The 20,330-nt window shown below is 37.9% G+C and overlaps 1 protein-coding gene and 1 non-coding gene across 4 annotated transcripts in view; both read right to left on the minus strand.

The window, feature by feature from the left end:
* Positions 1-20: 20 nt before the first annotated feature.
* LOC120326659 (sodium-dependent serotonin transporter-like) overlaps positions 21-20,330 on the minus strand; it is a 33,729-nt gene continuing 13,419 nt past the window's right edge. Inside the window, exons 1-13 of one of the 3 annotated variants that reach the window (XM_078112046.1) lie at positions 11,373-11,737; positions 10,204-10,338; positions 7,351-7,438; positions 7,093-7,233; positions 6,326-6,464; positions 5,723-5,881; positions 5,206-5,413; positions 4,315-4,427; positions 3,199-3,330; positions 2,898-2,997; positions 2,433-2,533; positions 1,590-1,756; positions 21-961 (exon numbers count right to left, since the gene is read on the minus strand). In XM_078112046.1, coding sequence (XP_077968172.1) covers positions 901-961; positions 1,590-1,756; positions 2,433-2,533; positions 2,898-2,997; positions 3,199-3,330; positions 4,315-4,427; positions 5,206-5,413; positions 5,723-5,881; positions 6,326-6,464; positions 7,093-7,233; positions 7,351-7,438; positions 10,204-10,338; positions 11,373-11,700 — 1,872 coding nt within the window. In that variant the 5' untranslated portion in view covers positions 11,701-11,737 and the 3' untranslated portion in view covers positions 21-900. Of the gene's footprint in view, positions 962-1,585; positions 1,757-2,432; positions 2,534-2,897; positions 2,998-3,198; positions 3,331-4,314; positions 4,428-5,205; positions 5,414-5,722; positions 5,882-6,325; positions 6,465-7,092; positions 7,234-7,350; positions 7,439-10,203; positions 10,339-11,372; positions 11,738-20,330 lie in introns of those variants that run through there. The other 2 variants (XM_078112044.1, XM_078112045.1) reach the window with 2 other exon arrangements.
* LOC120327325 (U6 spliceosomal RNA) lies at positions 4,805-4,911 on the minus strand. Its single transcript, XR_005567526.1, has one exon. It is a non-coding gene; the product is annotated as a U6 spliceosomal RNA (small nuclear RNA).

The following is a 20,330-nucleotide window of genomic DNA, read 5'->3' on the forward strand; positions in this document are numbered from 1 at the left end:
TCCCTAAAACAAGTCGATAGTCAACATAAATTACATTTATTTTGACAAGCTTCAGACAACATAATAGAAAAACGATGATTATGCACAATTAATTACAACATTGAAACTTTGCAGTAAGAGAAAAAGCGGTCGTGGAACCTATTCCCGATACAAGTTCCATACAAGGCTCCATTTTTCGATTCAAATTGAAAATATGCTTCAACCCAAGGGTGTGCAACATTTTTTGTCGCTGGGTCACATAACCAACTTCAGACATTTTTAGCCGATAACAGTATGCGGCTATTGCTTAGCCTAGTATTAACAAAGGCACCGTGCAAAACGCAGCGACAAGAACAAGAAACATTCTGTATTCTCACCCATATGAACAATTTTTAAAAACATAAAAAAGCGCTCACATGGGCAAAGATACAATATTTTTTCTGCTGCCGCTGCGTTATATCTTCCGCCGTTTTGCACGATGTCTTTATTACTGTGAGGCTAAGCGACATCCGCATTATCTTCGTTTTGTGCGGCCCAGCTAAATGTCTGAAGTTGATATGGCCCACCGACGAAAATTTTGCAAACCCTGATCTATTATTACAGTAGGCTTGCATGCGCAAAGTATTCCTTAACAATATGTGATTATTTTAAAGTTGGAGTCGAAATTTTTTGAACCCGGAGTTGAAGCCGAACTATTTTCAAACTCGGAATCAGGAGTCAATTGTGAATTTTCTCCGATTCCCCAACCCAAAATCTCCACAGTTCTTTAGCGCCCACTGGCGGCTATGTAAAACTGGGCGTGAAACAAAGTCGGGAAATATATTGAACTTTCTTTGATAAATACTCCTTAGCGTCCATTCTTGGCGCTTTTGGCGGGGACATGATACGTAAGTCTTAAAATGACGTCATACTTTGATGACCTCACAAACAATCGCTTTCATGAGATATTTTATCTTCTATGTTCTTCTGTTTCTGGCTTATCCTGAAAAGCAAAAATAAGAGTTGGGTTGTTTTGTTTTCATTTATTCTGGCGAGAGAACGGCCATATGGGGCGTAAAGTGGTTCTCTGGGGACAACTTGCGAAAGGTTTTACTTGGTACTATTTGTCATGACTACATAAATTAAAAAGAAGTTACTGTAATGTTTTTATGTTTTGGTTCTTATTTGTTTGATTTTTTACTATTAAACGTGGCTCTCTAAAAGTGTGTGTACCCTAACACAGACAGTCCCCGAACGCGTAATAGGACTAAAATAAGAAAAATCGAAATAAAATTATGCCCAAACCCTAACCTGGTACACACACTACGGAAATACCCATTACATAAAAGAAGGGAACGCGGTAAGGCAAAAACAAGTGTTGAGAGATTTGAGAAAGTTTCTTGAACCAATGATCAACCCCGAGGCGTGTAAAGTGTGACGCCATAATAGTTTGAACTTCAGCCAATAGGCCAACGCGCACACCACTCATCTTGGCGAAGAGCACACTCTATCAGAGTTTCGGCATTCGGAAACACGGCAATGATTACGTCACTGAATGCGTCATCAAGCTGAGATCAGTTTTCTCCCAATAACAAAGAATTAACAATAAAATAAACTTGTAACGTACCAACCTTCTTTTTGTGTAACACTTTTTTACTGACCGGTAGATGGCGTACGTGGGTACTAAAATAACCGATGATACCGTGATGGCCCATCCCACTCCTGTCGACCAATTAGGGAACTCATAGGAACCGTACTCCAGTGGAGGAATGAAGATGAAACTCATTATGATCATGAACTGTGAAAAAATATTTAAAAATTAAGGCACGAAAAAGTTGTGTGAGAGGATTGCTGGACTCCTCGTCGCCGTAGGGTGGTTCACGTGACCGATGGTCGACTACGGCTCCCTCCATTAGGTTTTCACCTGCAAGAGTTTTGATGCGATAAAGAGTCGCTATACGTTAATAAAAAGTGTTCCCATTATTTCGTATAAAACAGCAATATTTTGGATGAAATTATGGAACCCACGGGCCTTATCAAGGCGACCTATATATTCATTTCGTGCCCAATAAAAGTAATAATTGCGTTCTAGCTGCTTCAACCATCGTCAATCATTGGAAATTTGAAATCGGTCTTTTTATTTGCAAACAAAAGCGATTTTCTCAACAACCACAATAATTTAGCTGATTATTGTGATTGCTGATTATGATTTTCGTTCTTCGTACAACATGAGGCGCTCCAGAAGTATGTGTACCAATATGGAGGTAAATAATTTTGTTCGCCTACTTTACATCAAGTTGTGTGAAGTGACTGAAATCTATGGGCAGAGGGTATATATTCACTTGGCTAACAGAGACAGTACCGGAACTGGTAATAGAACTGAAATAAGGAAAATCGGAACAAAATGATGGCCTAACTCTAACCTGGTACACATACACTACGGGAGTAGCCAAACAATGTAATACCGTACTTACCGATAGAAACACAGGGCTAACATATTTCCAGCATATTTTCCAATACATTCCGGGTGGAGAACCAATCATAGCTCGTATGTCATGGCTGACCCTGTCGATGCCTGGAAAATAGTTCAACGTGAACAAATATAATATAACTCGCTAAAAAATTGCTTAATTTTTGTTATTCGTTTGAATGCGAGGTTCTTGACCTTTATTTTATCGCTACTCATTGCCAAATTTCAAAAGGTAAATTTGCTGCCTCAGTTATATATACTGCCTATCCCAGAAAGTGTAAGTAACTAAAATTTTAACTCGAAAAACTCGAAATTCCAAGTGTCCCACTAATATGTTAAATAAATAAAATGTTGCATTGTGAGAGTCTTCAATTAGTTGTGTAAATGGAACTTTTTTTTGCGGCCCAGCTGGATGTCTGAAGTTGGTTATATGGCCCGTCGACAAAAATGTCGCACGACCATTACTTACCATAGAACCAGCTGACAGCAATCGCTTCCAATAACACAACAATCATAATGGCAGTCCCGGTAGCATAAGTCTCCATCAATGTGACCATGTATATTCCACCCTGAGTATAGAATTGAAAGAAAATATATCAAACACACAATGCCGCGTGAGAGCACTGACCCTAGTTAGAAATGATTTGAAAATTCGAATTGTATTTCTAAACCTAACCGGATAATTACTAATTTTCCTATTTTGAGCGGTGGTGGGTGTTTTTTCTTGCGCGGGCTTTGTATAAAATATGTCATCTTATTTTATTACTCACGTATGTCGTTGTAGACAGCGAGAGAGTGAAACTCGCAACTAACAAGCCGAGGACGAACAGCTCTCGATGTTTCCCGATTGTCTTTGGGAATTCGTCAGAGAACCCAGTAATGACAGCTTCCAGTCCGCCAAACTGAAAAATTAATTTTTCATTTTTTATGAAGCGTTTTCCTCTCAACAAGTCTATGCACAAAAGGTACTGATATGAAAAGCAAGGACGTAGTCAGAAGAAGTGGGTTAAGGATCGGAACCCCATTTTTATAATGTAAAAAATCCGTATTATACATAACAATTTTTAGCAGCTTGAAATGCATTTTAAACCCTCAATAGTCAATACTGTTGAAAACTAGCGTTTTCCGGGCCCAACTGGGCAATTACATATTTTAGAAATCCCCCTTTGAAAATTCCTGTCTAGTACCTGATGTAAGAAGCTGCACCGTTTTTATACGTTTAGCACCAGCAAGGCAATTTACAAATTTCCCGTAAGTTTTCTCACCAATTGTTTTTCAATTATTTGCTGTTTTGGTTAGCACTTGTGGCAGTTTTGCCTTGGATCGGAGTAGAGTCGGGTTGCGTTTTTGTGTTCAGCACGTCTGTTTTCGTTGTTGTTGATATTAGGTAATTGATTTACCCAAAATTAAACACTTCACAAGAGCGGTACCCAACCGAGAGCGCACCGAAAAGACCACATAGCACCTGGTGGTGGGCACAATGCTGGGCGCAAAAGTAATTTTACTTTTCTCCTCTAAAGAAAACTCTCCGATTTCTCAGTATAATTGCTTGATAAAAATATATATATATATTCATTGAATAGTGTGAAGTGTTTTTTTTTTTTTTCACAACATTTTAGTGACAGATTTTCCATTGTTCAGCACGAAATGCTATTTTGCGAAGTGCTTTTTATTTCACTTTTTGAATAAAAAAAAAAAAAAAAAAAAGTTATTTCACACAAAGTTTTCACTTTGTTGAGCAGGAATTGTTTGAACAAAAGGATATTTAAAATAGCGCTATGAATATCACTGAAATGATAAACAGGGGGCCATAAGAGCCCAAAATTACCCGGAAAGGGGGCCACGAGACATAAGAGGTTGGGAACCACTGCTTTAAAACAACTCACCGTGCTGTCTAGCCCCAGAGTTATGATCATCAGAAAGAACATGATTGAGAAGAAAACGGATCCACTGAATTGGGTGAGAGCTTGGGAGTAGACAACAAATAGTAGCCCGACACCTAGTGGTAAACAAAACAATAAATGACAATAAATTTTAAATTTTCATATTTTCAATCTAGGTGGGTGGACATTTTATAAGGCAACAAAGGCACGGGACCTAAACTCGGGTTTTCGTCTTTTTTTGCTTTCTTGCATATCTGTTATTATTAGTGTTGTAGTGTTTTTATATGTTTTTTTTTTTTTATAAATAGAGGGTATTACTTTCATGTAAGTATGTTGCATATTTAGAACTAAATTCAAGTTTTGGTAACTTTCGTGAATATACTTTGTGTGTGTTCCGATTATAGCAGAGTGTGAGAAATAAATGAACTTGATCAACTCAACTTTAACTCTTTAACCGTAACAAAATCAACTCAAAAATATGAAAAAAAAAATCGAAATAGAGGAACGCTTCACGATTGTGCGTGTCATCCTTGCGCAGGGGCCATGCTAATCTTCTCTGTATCGTTCCAATTTTTTCATATGTACACCCGAAGGCAGTACGTCGGGTTAGATAATACAGACGCAATATATAACCCATAAATTAAAGTATGCTCACGTTTGTGGTGGTTACAGTATAAATTTCGTGCGTGTTCAATTTATAGCGTAGTGTAATAAACTTTCGTTCCCATCTCAAAAGTATAAAGTACCATAAAATAGAAGAACTTTATTCACGAATATTACACATTCACTTTATTACAAACACCCAGAGGAACTTTGTTTATTCCTTTTTACGCCAATCGACACGAGGCCCCGCCCCTGCCACACCTCTTTCTTACACAATAATTAGTTAGTTACCTGGAGTTGTTACGTCACTTATGTCCTCTTTATTGAGCAAGTGAGCCATGTAGCCAAGGACGGAGAAAACGACGAAGCCAGCCAGGAAACTTGTAAGACAGTTAATTGTGCTTGTAATGAGAGCGTCACGGTAACAATTGTTGTGGAAGTCGTTGTAGCTCGATAAAGCTAGCAGGGTTCCGAATCCTGGCCCGAGTGAGAAGAAGACCTGGACGAAAAGGATGACGAGATGTTAGTTAGATGAGCAAAACTGTGGAAGTTATATATTTATATATTAATGAATATTAAGATATATTTTTCATCTCATTTGTGAATAAAATAATATATAGGTTCGGTGCGGAAGTCACTGAAATGCAATATTTGTTCCAAAATAAAAAGTTAGTTCGCAAAAGCGGACATTCTAGGAATGAATATAAGTAATGGAAGTCACAGCCATATGGACTAACCTATGAATTGTTACAAAGTTAGATATAAGCAGTTACATGACAGGCCATAGAAAATGGAAGAAATTTCTTACTTGAGTTGCAGCTTGCAACCAAACTACAGGATCAGCCAGTGTCTCCCAGTTTGGTTTCAGATAAAACTCGATTCCCTTGCTCGCCCCTGGTAGGGTTGCGCCTCGTACAAGTAGGATTAGCAACACTACATATGGGAAGGTTGCCGTGAACCAGACGACCTGAGAAACAACAAATAAACTGATAATGTTCCAATTGTCATTTTCATGTTGCCGTCTTTTACGGGAACAAGGCGTACTAGACTATAAATCACATCGGTAGTTAATCTGTCTTATCTGAAATCCTCTGCTCCGAGATAAATATAGAAAAAAAATACCCAAATCGTCCAGAGCGTTGAGTTAGATTTTACAAATGTGTCGTTACTGATATCGTTGGGGTTTTTGTTGTAAAAAAAAATTGCATTTTCGTGGTTCTCCACGTAAGGTCATGATTTTCATCGGCGAATCCAAAATTTTTCTAAGAAACATGTTCACCAAAATCTTTAGTAAAAGGAAGTCATTTGTTTCGGCCCATTTTGAAATTGAAGGATGACAGACCGAGATGAGGGAGGGGACTTTTCCCCAGTTTACCTACTTCATATAAATCAATGGCCTAATGATTCTAACCTTTCCCGAAGATTTTACTCCTTTCCACAAGCTGAAATAGACTATGACGTAAACAATTAGAAGACAAAACACAATCTCCATCTTGGGCGCCCCCAGATCGTCAAGGCCGGTGGATTTGTGAAGCTCGAGGACGTGACGCCTGTAAAGAGGAAAACAGGTTGTGGGTCAAATTCTACGTTATCTCTCGTGATTGGAGAAAGAGCCGGAAGTGTATTTAAAAAAATCATCAAACCGGAACCAGAATCGGAATTCTTAAGAAAACAACTAATAGGGTCAGAGTTTTTTTACTATTGGCGTAGGAAACGTAAAAGAAAGTTAGAAATCCTAAACAAAGGTTAATGAGTCCGAGCTTGACACTCTCTGTTATCTTCAAAATTACTTTAAATCGCAGGTAAGAGTCAAATTTATTATAAAACAGGAAAAGTTGAAGGGTTATTCCTATTGAAAAAGAAACCGTAAGTGTACTGATAAATTACTTAAAACATATGTTCTCAAAGTGCTTCATACGAAGACCTAGGCATCGGCTGAGAGAAACATACGGGCTCCAAGCGCTATTCGTTTACTTTACTTAGAATACCGAATAAATCTTTTTTTTTTTTATTTATAATTTTATTGTTGGCTCTGTAAATAATAGCCAACCCCTTTCTCGGGCTCCGTAACACCAAGAAGGGACTCAAAGTCAAACATCTGAAAAAAATTCTGTTACTCGTGTAGGATCCTATTTTCAAACCTTCTAGTCTTAGGAATGTAAAACGTCGTATACGTACTCGAAAAATTGTTGTGACGGTGATTGTGACGTGTTGCTCCATGATTGGTTGTGTGCTGCGGCGTCTATTTTGTCCACACAAGTGGTATTATCGTTCCATTCATGGCCACAATGGCTCCATGGAAGCTCAGACGTAAACGAACTGCAAGTAAATATAAGTGTTGATGAATAATCGAGTAGAAATTAGCATATCAGTCGGGGAGAACAAGAAAAACTTGATTAGTAATTGATTAGTAATAATTGACTAAAGTAAACTTACCTATACAAGTAGAACACCGCCCACGCTATGACGGTGTTGTAGTAACTTGAGACGTACAAAGCCATCAAACAAATCGCATATCCTAGACCTGAAGAAACAATTTATGACTTTTATTATGTCTAATGATTCCATTATTCCATTATCACCACTGCTTGTACAGTGCAGTAACGATACTCCCGTATGTTAGGCTATAATTTCACTCCGATTTTTCTCATTTTAGTTCTATCACGAGTTCGGGCCTGTCTGTGTTAGCCAAGTGAATGTACCACCCTGCCCATAGGTTTCAGTCCCTTTACACAACTTGATGTAAAGTAGCCGAACAAAATTAGTTACCTTTATATTGGTACACATACTTCTAGAGCGCCGCAGTAACTGCTTGGCTGTTCTAAAGCCTAGTTAAGAGCGAATATGTTTAAAGAGTGCATTGAGCCTCCATCTCACCAGGGCGTAATAAATTGAGAAGAAAATCCCAAACTGGAATGATTCCAGTGTTTCCAAACTAAAGTAACTTCTTACCTAGTGGTGTACGCATGTACTGTTCAAAGCTCTAAGCGTAAAAAAAGTCCATGGACGTGGCGTGAAATGAGGGGGATTTCTAAGTTAGACCGTAACAGCTAGCGAGCCCGGTTGCCATGTATTGCTAAATATGATACAGAAAAACGCTTGTTTTACATGTTAAAGCGGATGGGGAGGATCCGACCCGCATAATCCGCCCGCCCCCCCATCCGCTCCTAGGTACACTTAATACGTCTGAGTATTCAAGCTGAATACATATATTCTAAAACCGCTGGTTTATGGTTATGTCATTTCTCATGAATAATCGAAAAACGAATGTTTGAAGTACTTTATGATTGAACAATCAATCTTAGTTTGAATATTTACAAGGCAATTGTTCTTGATTATGATATCATAATGCCTTTGTTCATTGTCACGTAATATTGCTTGTTGAAGGTGCCGCCAAGATAAATATCATTACGATTCAATCAACCAATACCCCAACAATGATTCATTGGCACTTGCGGATATCTCTGACAATTTTAAGCATAATCTAAAAAAAACTTCAAACATTTTTTGCAACACAATTTAAAATCATTTAATTTTATGCAACGCTTACATTGTAAAAAGTGATTGAGTGGAAATCGTAAGGAAAAATCCTTGTTCACCAATTTTAAATTAGGTTCATATTACTCTTCCACGCGACAAAATTTCCTTCAGTTTTTTTTATGTAAAATTTTTCTTTTTCAAACTATCTTTAGTGTTATTTAATTTTATGTTGGCATCGTAAATTATACATTTCGGAAAAAGCCTATACCCACCACCTCACCCAGGGTGTAAATGCAATGCAATGCCGAGCGAGAAATACTCGAATTTATCCAAAATCGCGGTGGATCCTTGCAGCGTAGGGCCTTGCTTGGACCATAAGACGTGAATAACCGTCGATCGGAATAAAAAAGAAATTTAACTTCAATGTATATTTTATTTTGAATTACTATAATCAAACATGAGACCTTAAATCAACGGTCTGTTTTTTTTGGGGCGTGATTCGTGCTCTATGTAATACCTAGTACGGCTAATATATAAATGTGAGGTTTCGCGTCTCATTTCCGATTACCAGTTGCCAGAAATTGACTTCGAAACTTGACATTTACCTAGTCAAATCATGCGTAACGACTTTCGAAAATTTTATTGTGTCGAAACAAAGTGACCCCAATTGTTCACAGATCATACTACTATGACAGTATAAAGGAATGTGAACTTTGCATGAAAGGGAAAACTTACGTGACCGAAACGACCACAGAAACGGATAATTTCGCGTAGGTCTGAAATCGAATATCTTGGTCGCGAACGAAACGACATTTCGCACGCGAGCGATTTGGAATTTGAATATTAAATTACCATGTATGGCGAATAGATAATATACAATGAAAAATAGCAAATATCCACGGCCAAACTTGGGAAATACCTAACGTAAATTTGTTTCATTTGCGACGCTTTTATGTATTGTTTACTCTGATGGCACGAGTGCTTTGTAATCAAACGCCGAATCAAGAGTGTTGGGTTTTGAGTCACTTTTTAAATTTTATCCGGGTAGGAACATATTGCGATGTGGTTTCGGTAACAGATAGAGTTTCCAAATATTCCAAAAAATTGGTGATTTATAAAATTGATCAAAAATTATTTTTTAATTTCTTTTTTCTGAAAATAATGAAATTCAAATTACTGTAATAACTAGATATAAAGATGATTTTTCTGAGAGTTTGATAATCTAAGTTACAGAAATTCTGTAAAGATTTCCACTATATTAATGTTTATCAAATGAATGATCAAAATGGATAGATAATGGCTATGAGAAATCAGCGCTAATGGAATTAAAAATATTGAAGATTATATTTCATTTTCAAGAGAATATAAATGTTCAAAAATAACGTTTTTCTGTTTTCTATGAACAATGAATATGCCCTGTACGCGGTTTGAGGAACGCTATTTCTAACAAACTAACCGACCGGAATTTAATCTATGTCTTTCCTTTTTCGATAAGAAAGGAAAAGTCTAAACAATTCACTTGAACAAAATTCAAATTGATCTCATTTATTGGAAAGTTTTTTTGCTAATCCGAACGATCAAAATGACGGGTTTTCCTTCAATATTTACATTTTTCCAGTCTACCAAATTTTTGACGATTGCAATGTAGAAAAAAGTTCAAATAGAATGATCCGGAAAAAATGCCTAATTTCATACGCCTTTTTTCATTATTAAGGGGGCCGTGTTTCTGCATTCGTTCAAATTTAGTGACTGCTTGTCCAGCGTATTGTTCAGAGCGACCATATAAAAACAACGAATAAAAATCCATACCTTTCAATATCGGGCAAATTCTCCTCCATATCGAGATGCATCCATTTCTATGATATTGACCGAGAGCTAATTCCAGATAGAAGAGAGGAACACCGCCTAACATGATCATCAGTAGATAAGGGATCAGGAACGCCCCTACAAATAAGAGATGTTGCAATTAATTTAGTGGTAATTAAGAGGATCGAATCATCGACTCGGTGCGAGCCCCTACAAAAGGGTGTTGTTAACTTAGTGTTAATTTATTTGACTCTACTAAATCCGACCCGAGTCATAATTTATCAAAGCCACCGAGAGTCAATTCAGTAATCAAATCGAGTCTCGGACGACTCGCGACCGGGGGTTTAGGGCAGGGGCGTAAACAAGAGAGGGGTTGTGAAGGTCGGGACCTCTTTTAAAATGTAAAAAAAAATTCGTGGCTCTAAACACTTTTAGACCCTCAAGCAGTCGCGTAGCATCCACCCCCGCAACCCCCGCGGTCGCGGGCGGGCCCACAGCGCAAAGGGGCGCAAACGGTTATAATTCAGAAATTTAAGCCGAAAAACCAAAAGCTGCATTGCAAAACTAATAATGCACTTCTTGTAACGTTGATGTTAGTTCTGCTCAAATCGTTTTGTTACGTAACGATGCCAAGGAGTCGTCGATTTTCGGCGTCTTGTGGTCTGATCGCACCGGCAAAATTACGAAGGCTGTCAAGAATGATGTCGAAAGCAAAACCTCTCAGGGGCGCACAGAAACGCAGAAAAAGGGCAGAAGAGGAAGCACGTATGAAAAAAATTAGAGTAACCAAGATAAACGGCAAATTTTAGGTTACCATTGCCTTTTAATAGCGACATGTTATGCTTTTTGACGAAATAAAAAAGAGTTGTTTTAGCTTATTTAGGGTCATTTCCACGAAATTTTTTTTCAGGGGGGCCCACGAGAGTCTCGCTACGCCACTGTCCTCAAGACTCTTGAAAAACACGTTTTCCGGCATCTGGACCCGCTGGCTGTTACGGTCTGACTTGGCAATTAGAAATCCCAGACTCCCCGCATTGGTCGGATAAACAATACCCTGAACTAAACTAAATTGGATGAGTTTTTATCACATCGTCTCGAGTACAGCATAGGCAAGAACACACTTTGATTTGTATTGGTTAATTTCATTCAGATGTTGGGAACTGCTCTCATACCTCCCCCGTTCTTGTAACAAATGTAGGGAAACCTCCAGACGTTCCCGAGATCGACTGCAAACCCGATTGTCGCCAGAAGAAAATCGAATTTTCGAGTCCATGTTTCTCGTTTCGGGATCGAATCGTCCGAATTCTCTCGAATCAAAAACTTTTCGGATTCGACCGAATTCCCTCGAGCTGCCAGAATTTTGTGAAAATCGTCTGTATTGGAGGATTTAGTCGTATCGTCGGTTTGTATTATTTCATCACATTGCGAATTATGACGTGATAAATCCCTTTTGTTAGCGTTGTTGTTCGCTTTATCTTCAGATTCTATTTTTCCAACCATTTTTATTTTAGAGTAAATTAAATAACCTGATAGTTGAAATAGATTTTAGATTGAGAATTGTAAGATTCTGGGTTCGAATCCCAGTCTAGTTAGATAGATGAAAGGAACTATTATCTACCCCCAGGAGTTCTAAAAAATTTATGGTTCATGGCCCCATTTCAAAGACACTCAGCACCTGTGGCGCTCCTATAAAATATATAATTTTTGCTCTTAACTCAGTTTTTGTGCCTATAGTTAATAAAAGGCTCCAATTACGTTTATTATCCAGACTTGAGCTTCTCGCATTTTGTGTCGCATATAACCACGCGATAGTGGTTTATACTTTATAACAGGGGTACGCAAGGTTTTCAAACCAGGAGCAAAAAAATTTACCCATCTACACTGGCGGGCCATGTAAGTGTGAAGTAAAAAGTTACATTTTATGAACAATATTTACAGTGTTACAAAAGTGGAAAACAATATGCCTCGTGCCAAAACTAAATTTAACCGCAATCTCAACAAATTTCTTGAGCCATTTTTAGCTAAAACATCAAAATTTGATTTCAGTTTGGTTGTGGTAGCATCAGGCGGGCCAGATTGAATTACCCAACGTACTGGATTTGGCCCACGGGCCGTACTTTCCCTATGTCTGCTCTATAACTATCTAAGTTTTTACGAATTTAGATAAATGTTAAAATCACAACACTGACTAAAAACCAGAAACTTGTAACAATTAATGAAAATTCCCGAGGACTCCACAAGGGCTATCGTGGCACTTTCTATATAGTTACCCAAGTCAGTGATTTCAAACTCGCAAACTCCGGTAGTATGTGTACCTGGTTAGGATTAGGTCAAAAGTTTATTCCGATTTTCGGGGCTCCCGAAGTATGCGAACCAAGATGGCGGACATCGGAACGTAACATGGGTAACAGGTTAGGGTTAGGCGATAATTTTTTTCCAATTTTCCTTATTTTAGTCGTATTATCAGTTCGAAGACTAGCCAAGAGCCTCCCGTAGTATTTATGCCTAAAATTATGGCCTAACCCTAACCTAGTACACATATTACATTCCGATGTCCGCCATCTTGGTTCGCATACTTCGGGAGCCCCCGATTTTCTCTATTTTAGTTCTATTACAAGTTCGTGGACTGTCTGTGTTAGCCAAGTAAACATTGTCTTGCCCATAGGTTTCAGTCTCTTTTCACAACTTGATGTAAAGTAGGCGAACAAAATTAGTTACCTCCATATTGGTAAACATACTTCTGGAGCACAGGCACTTGAGTGTCCACACCCACAAAAAGTGTAATTTAAAAAATATATCTAAAATTGCACGCAACACTACGGGCACAATTCCCAACATGCGAAAAGATGCCGAAAGTCTGCGAATTTGACATCACTAATCCAAGTCGCTGGTATTTAAAGTGAATTACCAACAAAAACCTAAAAATTAGTAAAACCTTTGACAAGAATTTACGACCGTTACAGAATAGCGTTTCCTGTACCGCGCCCAGGTCGGAGACATAATGTCTTATACCCATCGTCTAAGGATAAATAAATGCTGATTGTAATCATGAAAGAATACACGCGGGAATATTCAATGTTCACATATTATATTGTGTTATTTTTATAAATATTTGCTCAATGGAATTTTTGCAATGGTGATTGAGCGTTTAAGTATTTAAAAGTTAAAAAGGGAACATTAAATATTTACGCATGGCATGTTATTTTGCGATTTAGTTTGTGTTTACAACAATAATTAAATAATTAGGTTACTTATTAACTATGACAAAACAATATTTTTGTGACAAAACAATAAAATCTATTTTTACTTCTGTTTAATCATGACTAACACACACTGCTGAAAATTCTGCAAAATAAGCTACCAGAAATTCAGTACTCTTTTTAATTTTAGTTGAGGGCTCGGTATCTTGCTTTGAGCAAACATGCAACTCTTTTATCAGTACTCTCATAGGCGAAGGGCCTCGCTTAAGCAAACTTTTTCGTGAGTACTCGGTACCTTGCTTTGAGCAAACTTGCAACTTTTTTAATATTGCTCTTTCCACGCTCAGGGCCTTACTCTGAGCAAACTTGCACAAGAAATAATAAACACTCAAATGAAGCTCAAATATAACCATTAACTTTGTATTTTAAAAAAAATTACATATTATTTTTAACATTACTCGAAAGATAGAGAATTCCAAGTTAATTTTACCTATTCTTTTTATAAGCTCCCAAGAATGCGATAAAATGTGACCTGAGCATATGCCGTGGGTGAATAAACCCATATGTTGGGTTCACAAACAAAACATTGCAGGGGTTCGAAAAATACATTGTGAAAACAAAGAGCTACCGCCAACAAAACACATCGTTAAATATCATAAAATCAATTGTTTATTTAAAAATTCCCGATGATTCGTTCGGAACTAGATATTTCGCCACAAACCTTCAAATCTGTTTACGTCAATGAGTGTTTACTGACGCGCAGTTGTACACTACATTCATAGTCTCAGTGGCTCTTGTCACTTTTCTTAGAAGTGAGTCTCCTTTACTTCTGAGTGAGTGTGCTTAACTTTGCTCAGATATGAGTCTCCTTTACCTCTGAGTGAGTGCCCATAACTTTGCTCAGAGATGAGTCTCCTTTACTTCTGAGTGAGTGCCCGTAACGTTGCTCAGAGATGAGTCTCCTTTACTTCTGCATGGGTGCCCGTAACTTTGCACAGAGGTGAGCGTTTTTTTACTTCTGAGTGAATGCGCCTAACTTTGCTCAGAAATGAGTCTTTATTTTCTATGAGAAGTGCGAGTGTTTCAAAACACTTTTAAGTATAACTATCGAATACTTTTGCATCTATTTTTAAACCTTATTAGTATTTAAAGGTCGCCGCGGAAGGAGAATCTACCTTTGCATGCCCCGAAACAAACTTTACATCGCCGTAACAAATCGAATTACCTACTGGGATGCTTTGTTTGATCGAAGACAGATCCGGGAATCTCAATTAAAAATACCTTATTCTTATAGGGCGTTTGACGCCTTCAATTTGAAGAAGGTTCTGTACAAGCCGCCAATAATACGTCAGGATTATATATTATTTTCAGTGACGTAGCCAGGAGGGTGGGGGCGTAGCTGAGGGTTGGACACTCCTCCCCCCTTTTTGGAATGTAAAAAGAGCATATTTATGTATCATACATAGAAATTTGTCGTATCTCGGAATTCTCCCTCAAGACTCACGTTTTCCGACGACGCCGACACGCTATCAGTTACGGTCTAACTTGGCAATTCGAAATTTTAGAACCCTGGCCTGGGTTCCCAAACCGCAGCCCGCGGGCCAAATCCGGCCCGCATAACGATTTAAAATGGCCCACCGAGCTTAAGTGGAATTGTGAAACAGATTTTGTTTCTACCTTTTTGCAGTCTAGAAACCTCCAATTGTTATGTCATTATCACAGTTTAAGCTCGTGTTTATCATAGCATTTCGATTATATAAGTATATCAATTATGCGTACCGGTGTTAGGATTACATAGGCAGTAATTTGGTTTTCAGTCATGTAAGAAAGGTTCGAAGACTCGTATTTCTGTATTATAGGGAATCAAACTTCAGCGATTTGTCCACTTTGCCAACGAACTTTTCCAGTTCTGTGGCAATACGACATAAAGCGCCATTATGAGTCAAAGAAACATGTTCCTTCCGGCCCGCGAACATCCTTCCGATTCTAATTTTGGCCCGCGGCCAATAAAGTTTGGGAACTCCTGAGTCTTATCCTGAGAATCAAGGAGCAAAACTTTGAAAATATCCTATTAAAAATATCTCTAGTTAATTATTGAGAAAATCAAGAATGCATTCTAAAAATAGGAGTTATTTAACCGTGTCTAATTATTAACACCTGCCTTTATGAGCGATATTACGTTTACTGAAGATAATATCGGTTCCACGCGCACAAATTTCGCCGTGAAATTTACTCGTTTCGGTTAGGAATAGGATGAATATATGATTCCAATCAGCATTTGAATTACCTCTTCCTCTTAATACTATTGATTTCTATAATCAGAATCACGTTTACTAAAGACAATATCGGTTCCACGCGCACAAATTCACGGTTCAGAATTAATTCGTTTCAGCATGTAAATACGCATCCGGGTACAGCAAAATGCTGGATACATTGGTTGAGAATCTTAGATTCAAACTCCATGCTCATCACTAGAAGAGACTCGTGTTATCTAGATCAATTCACTCAGACTCTTCTGTAAGCTACAGACAGTATGACTTAGATCGATTTCATACAGTTTAAGTAGTTTATAATGTGAGCATTAATATGTATTACAGTAATACCAAATAAGTAAGCAATATTTTTGAAACTACTCCAAATACTAATTACTATCCTCGCAATTTCTCACAAATATGGCTAAAACTTGTCCGAGGTTGGCAACGCTGGTTTAAACTGGAAATTGTGCCGCTAACCTCACACTCGTATTTGTCTGCGATTGTAAAAATAATCGCCTATGCACCAAATATCCGATACTCCAGTAGTATGTGTACCATGTTAGGCCATAATTTTATTTCTATTCTCCTTATTTAGTTCTATTACGAGTTCGAGTACTGTCTGTGTTAGCCAAGTGAATATACCCCCTGCCCATAGGTTTCCGTCCCTTTAAACAACTTGATGTAAAATAGGCGAAAGAAATTAGTTACTTCCATATTGGTACAAATACTTCTGGAGCGCCAAAATAATAATAGTATTCACACTACTGAGTTAACTGAAAGATACGCCGTTAACTATAAAGTATCATCCTTACGTAAGTGTTTGTTTGCCAATGTCAGACTAAAAACTCCGTGCATTCCTGAACCTAAATCCATTAAACCGTTCCCCCCGATTTATATCAATTTAAAACCACACTGACAAGGCAGTTACGCTAATCAGACCAACTTGCATAAACTATGAAAAACATCATGGGCGCCGTGGCTTGATGGTTTGAGTATTAGATATAACTGTTTCAGCTTGGCAGATTACATATCCCAGGTCAAAACATGTACTCGCCACCACAACAAGAAAGTAATAAATTAGTTAGGCAATGTCATGAAAAAACAGTAGCATCTTACATATCAGAAAAAGCCTCATCAGAAAAACTGTCACTACTCATGAACATAACTTCAATTGATAAGGCGTATACCTGAGATATTTAGTCTGCGAACCTTCGCCCTAACCTGGTTCTAAAACTTTCATGATCGTCATCTACTATTAAAGACTATCAACACTTTTTGCCGATGTTCTTAAATGAATAAATCTAATTTTTTTTATCGGATTTCCATTAGTATGTTATGCGCCATACTTAATAAATTAATTAAAGAATGAAACAATTTTCTCGTGCCCAATGAAGCGGCTGAGGGTCGCTTTAAAAAGCACAGCCTTAACCTCCAGTTTAACCTTTCTAAAAAAACTTCCGCGTGTGTTTTTATCTTCAATTGTGCGGACAGACTCAAAGACGCTACAATGCAATCAATAAGTGATATTTAAAGTATTACTCGTAGTATTTATCAAAATCTGGCATCTGTGTTTCAATTTAGGGCCGTGGATTGAATGCGTGTTTTACAACTGGCCCTTGCATGATCTAGGATGATTGTAAGCACAACAATAGCTTAAGAAGTAAATCATTTACTAATTGACAAATATTTTTCTTGTCATAATATAATAAATGATATTGTCGGCAAACAATCTTAAGTGGCTCTTTATGTAAAATGTAGAAAATCAACACAAGCTATCTAAGCGTAGGAAATTTGATACAATATTGAGTTAGTTGTAAAAGCTGTAAAGCGTTTGACCTAATTATGTAAGTGTCCCAGATTAAAGATCTATTCCTCTACCGCAGTGGTTTCCAATAACGGCCCGCGTAACGATTCAATATGTCCCGCGCTGATATGAACTTGAGCGAAATTTTCTTATGTTTCTTCTCTTTTGCGGTCTAGATACCGACGATTGTTACGTCATTACCACAGTTTAAACACGTGTATATTCGTAACAATTTAATTTTATTGGTATCTTAATTATACGTACCGGTACCGGTATCAGCCTCTTGTGGGCGCTCCCCTCCCCTGGTCCGCGAATATCGTTCCGCTCTAATCCCCCCAGTCAATCAACATTGGGAACCACTGCTCTACAGCGTCAAGTTTTGATAATATCTCTCAAGCGACACTATTACGTTCTCTATACCAGTGGTCGGCAACGTGAAAAGTCACTACCGGTCCGCAGAAAGGTGACGCAAAAACGTACAAAGCCATTGTTATCTTAATGTGAGGTTGGGTTTTCATGGCAACTACAAAAACGAAAGATCGAAGTAGACCAAACGTAAGAAATACGTTACGTGAATAGTATCACCTTTGTTTTTGAATGTATTATCAACATAAATTTTCCAACGCGTATAATTTATTACATTAGATTAGTTCGTTTGTATAAAGGTGGTCCGCCAAGATTTTGGTCAGGCTTTACCGGTCCGTCACCTAAAAAAAGGTTGCCGATAACTGCTCTATACTGTATGTGACTCCTTGTAAGAAAACCTACCTCCAGAAGTATGTGTACCAATATGGAGGTAACTAATTTCGTTCGCCTACTTTACATCAAGTTGTGTAAAGAGACTGAAACCTATGGGCAGGGGGTATATTCACTCGGCTAACACAGACCCCGAACTCGTAATAGAACTAAAATAAAGAAAACCGGAATAAAATTATACCCTCACCTTGTACATATACTATGGAAGTACCGAAAAACTAGCCCCATATCCCGCCACAATCAACATCTCACGAAGGCCCTCCATTGCGACGATATCCATAACTACTTCAACGGCAATTATCAAACTACACTCGACCGATCACAAGTTTACGCTATTTCGTTAAGTGTTGTAGGAAAAGGCAGGAAAGTATTTCACGGTACTCCCGAATTATATGAACCAAGATGGCGGACACCTGAAAGTAGTATGTGTACCAGAATAGGGTTAGACCATAATTTCAGGTAAAAATACTACGGTAGTCACTTAGCTAGTCCCCGAACTCGTAATAGAACTGAAATAAGAATAATTGGAATAAAATTGTGGCCTAAACCTAACCTGCTACACATACTACATTCCGGTGTCCGCCATGTTGGTTCACACACTTCGGGAGTAGCTATTTCCCAAACATTTATCTCAGAATAACTTCTTATGCACAAGACAACAAACTCTCTTCGATTTTCCGAATTCTAAGTTTTTTCTAAGTTTATGTCGAAATTTCATTCCGACTCTAAGGTCATGCGTTGCCCGAACTGGCTGCTCTGTAAAATGCGGTCTAGTCTAATATTTTATAGAAACGGCGAAAAAAATCGACATACCGAAACAAACAGGGAGTGGTTTCTACCGGGCTTATCAACGCAGAACATGAAAAACAGCAAATTATATAGTTTAACTTTAACCAACGTTATCAATGTCTACGAAGTGCGCCTATATATAGAAACTTCATTCGGATCTTTTTTCACGAAACCCCCGTCAAAAAAACATACTCGTCACCGCTCGAAAAAAAAAGTAGTAATTATCTAGGAATCACACATCCATTTTTCGTAACTTGAACGATTTTTAGACCCAACACTATTGAAAACACCCACATGCTTCCGGGCGCGCTAGCTATGACGGCCTAACTTGCAAATTAGTACCCCCCCCCCCTCTAAAAGTTACTAGCTACACCCCTGTATAGACCTTCAAAACGCTGTTCAAACTATTTTGTGTACTCATTACTAGCCGTGCATGTTTTACCTTACCGAAAGGAACTTTCGTCCCAGAATACCCTTCTAACTTCCGCTAATCGGGTTCAAAGGTCATTCACAGAAATTTCTAAACACTTTTTCCTCAATCAGGCTATAAACAAAACTAAATCTGCGATTTATCTAGAAATCACAGTTTATCAACTGATTTTTGATACTGTGGCACTGACCCGCGAGACTCGTAGGAATGATAGTTGTTCGCTCGCGTCCGCGCACGAGATTTTAGCATGTCTATGCGAGTACAATCTAATAATGTCTGCTGATAGCAGATGATACCCTTGCATTATAATGTTTCCAAACCTTTTTCAATAAATTTCTCTTTTTCCCATGCACAAAACTACTTTATTTGTTCAATCTATAACAGATAGTCTATAACCATGCTAGTGTTATGCGCAGGTCGCACTCCCAATTATGACCGTTTAAATATTTTAATGTTTGAATGAATATGTGTTACAGTACTAGAATTATCGCATCTTTTGTGCAAAGTCCCCGCACTAATGCAAAAATGTGAGATTCGAGAAAATCACACCGCCACGTTTGAACATAAAAAATTAGCGATTATCCAATTAGGGTCAAGGGTCGAGTTTGGAATGATTTGAATTTCCAGTGCAATCTTCATTCCTAACCCAAACTGGATAATTACTGATTTTCCTATTTCGACCGTTGGCAGGGTCTATTTTGGCAAGGGCTTTGTACAAAAGATCAGAGCTTTTTTATATCAAATTTATCCCTTTGCCTATGAGAGAACTTGTTATTTCTCCATATTTATGCTTAAAAACATTCTTTTATTAGTTATTTAATTTTTTTTAGCTAATTTTATGAATCTAAACGTCTATATTGTGTTGTATATTATCCAAAATAGGCACTCAGTCGGGT

The sequence above is a fragment of the Styela clava genome, chromosome 4 (assembly GCF_964204865.1).
Source record: "Styela clava chromosome 4, kaStyClav1.hap1.2, whole genome shotgun sequence".
Taxonomy (NCBI): domain Eukaryota; kingdom Metazoa; phylum Chordata; class Ascidiacea; order Stolidobranchia; family Styelidae; genus Styela; species Styela clava.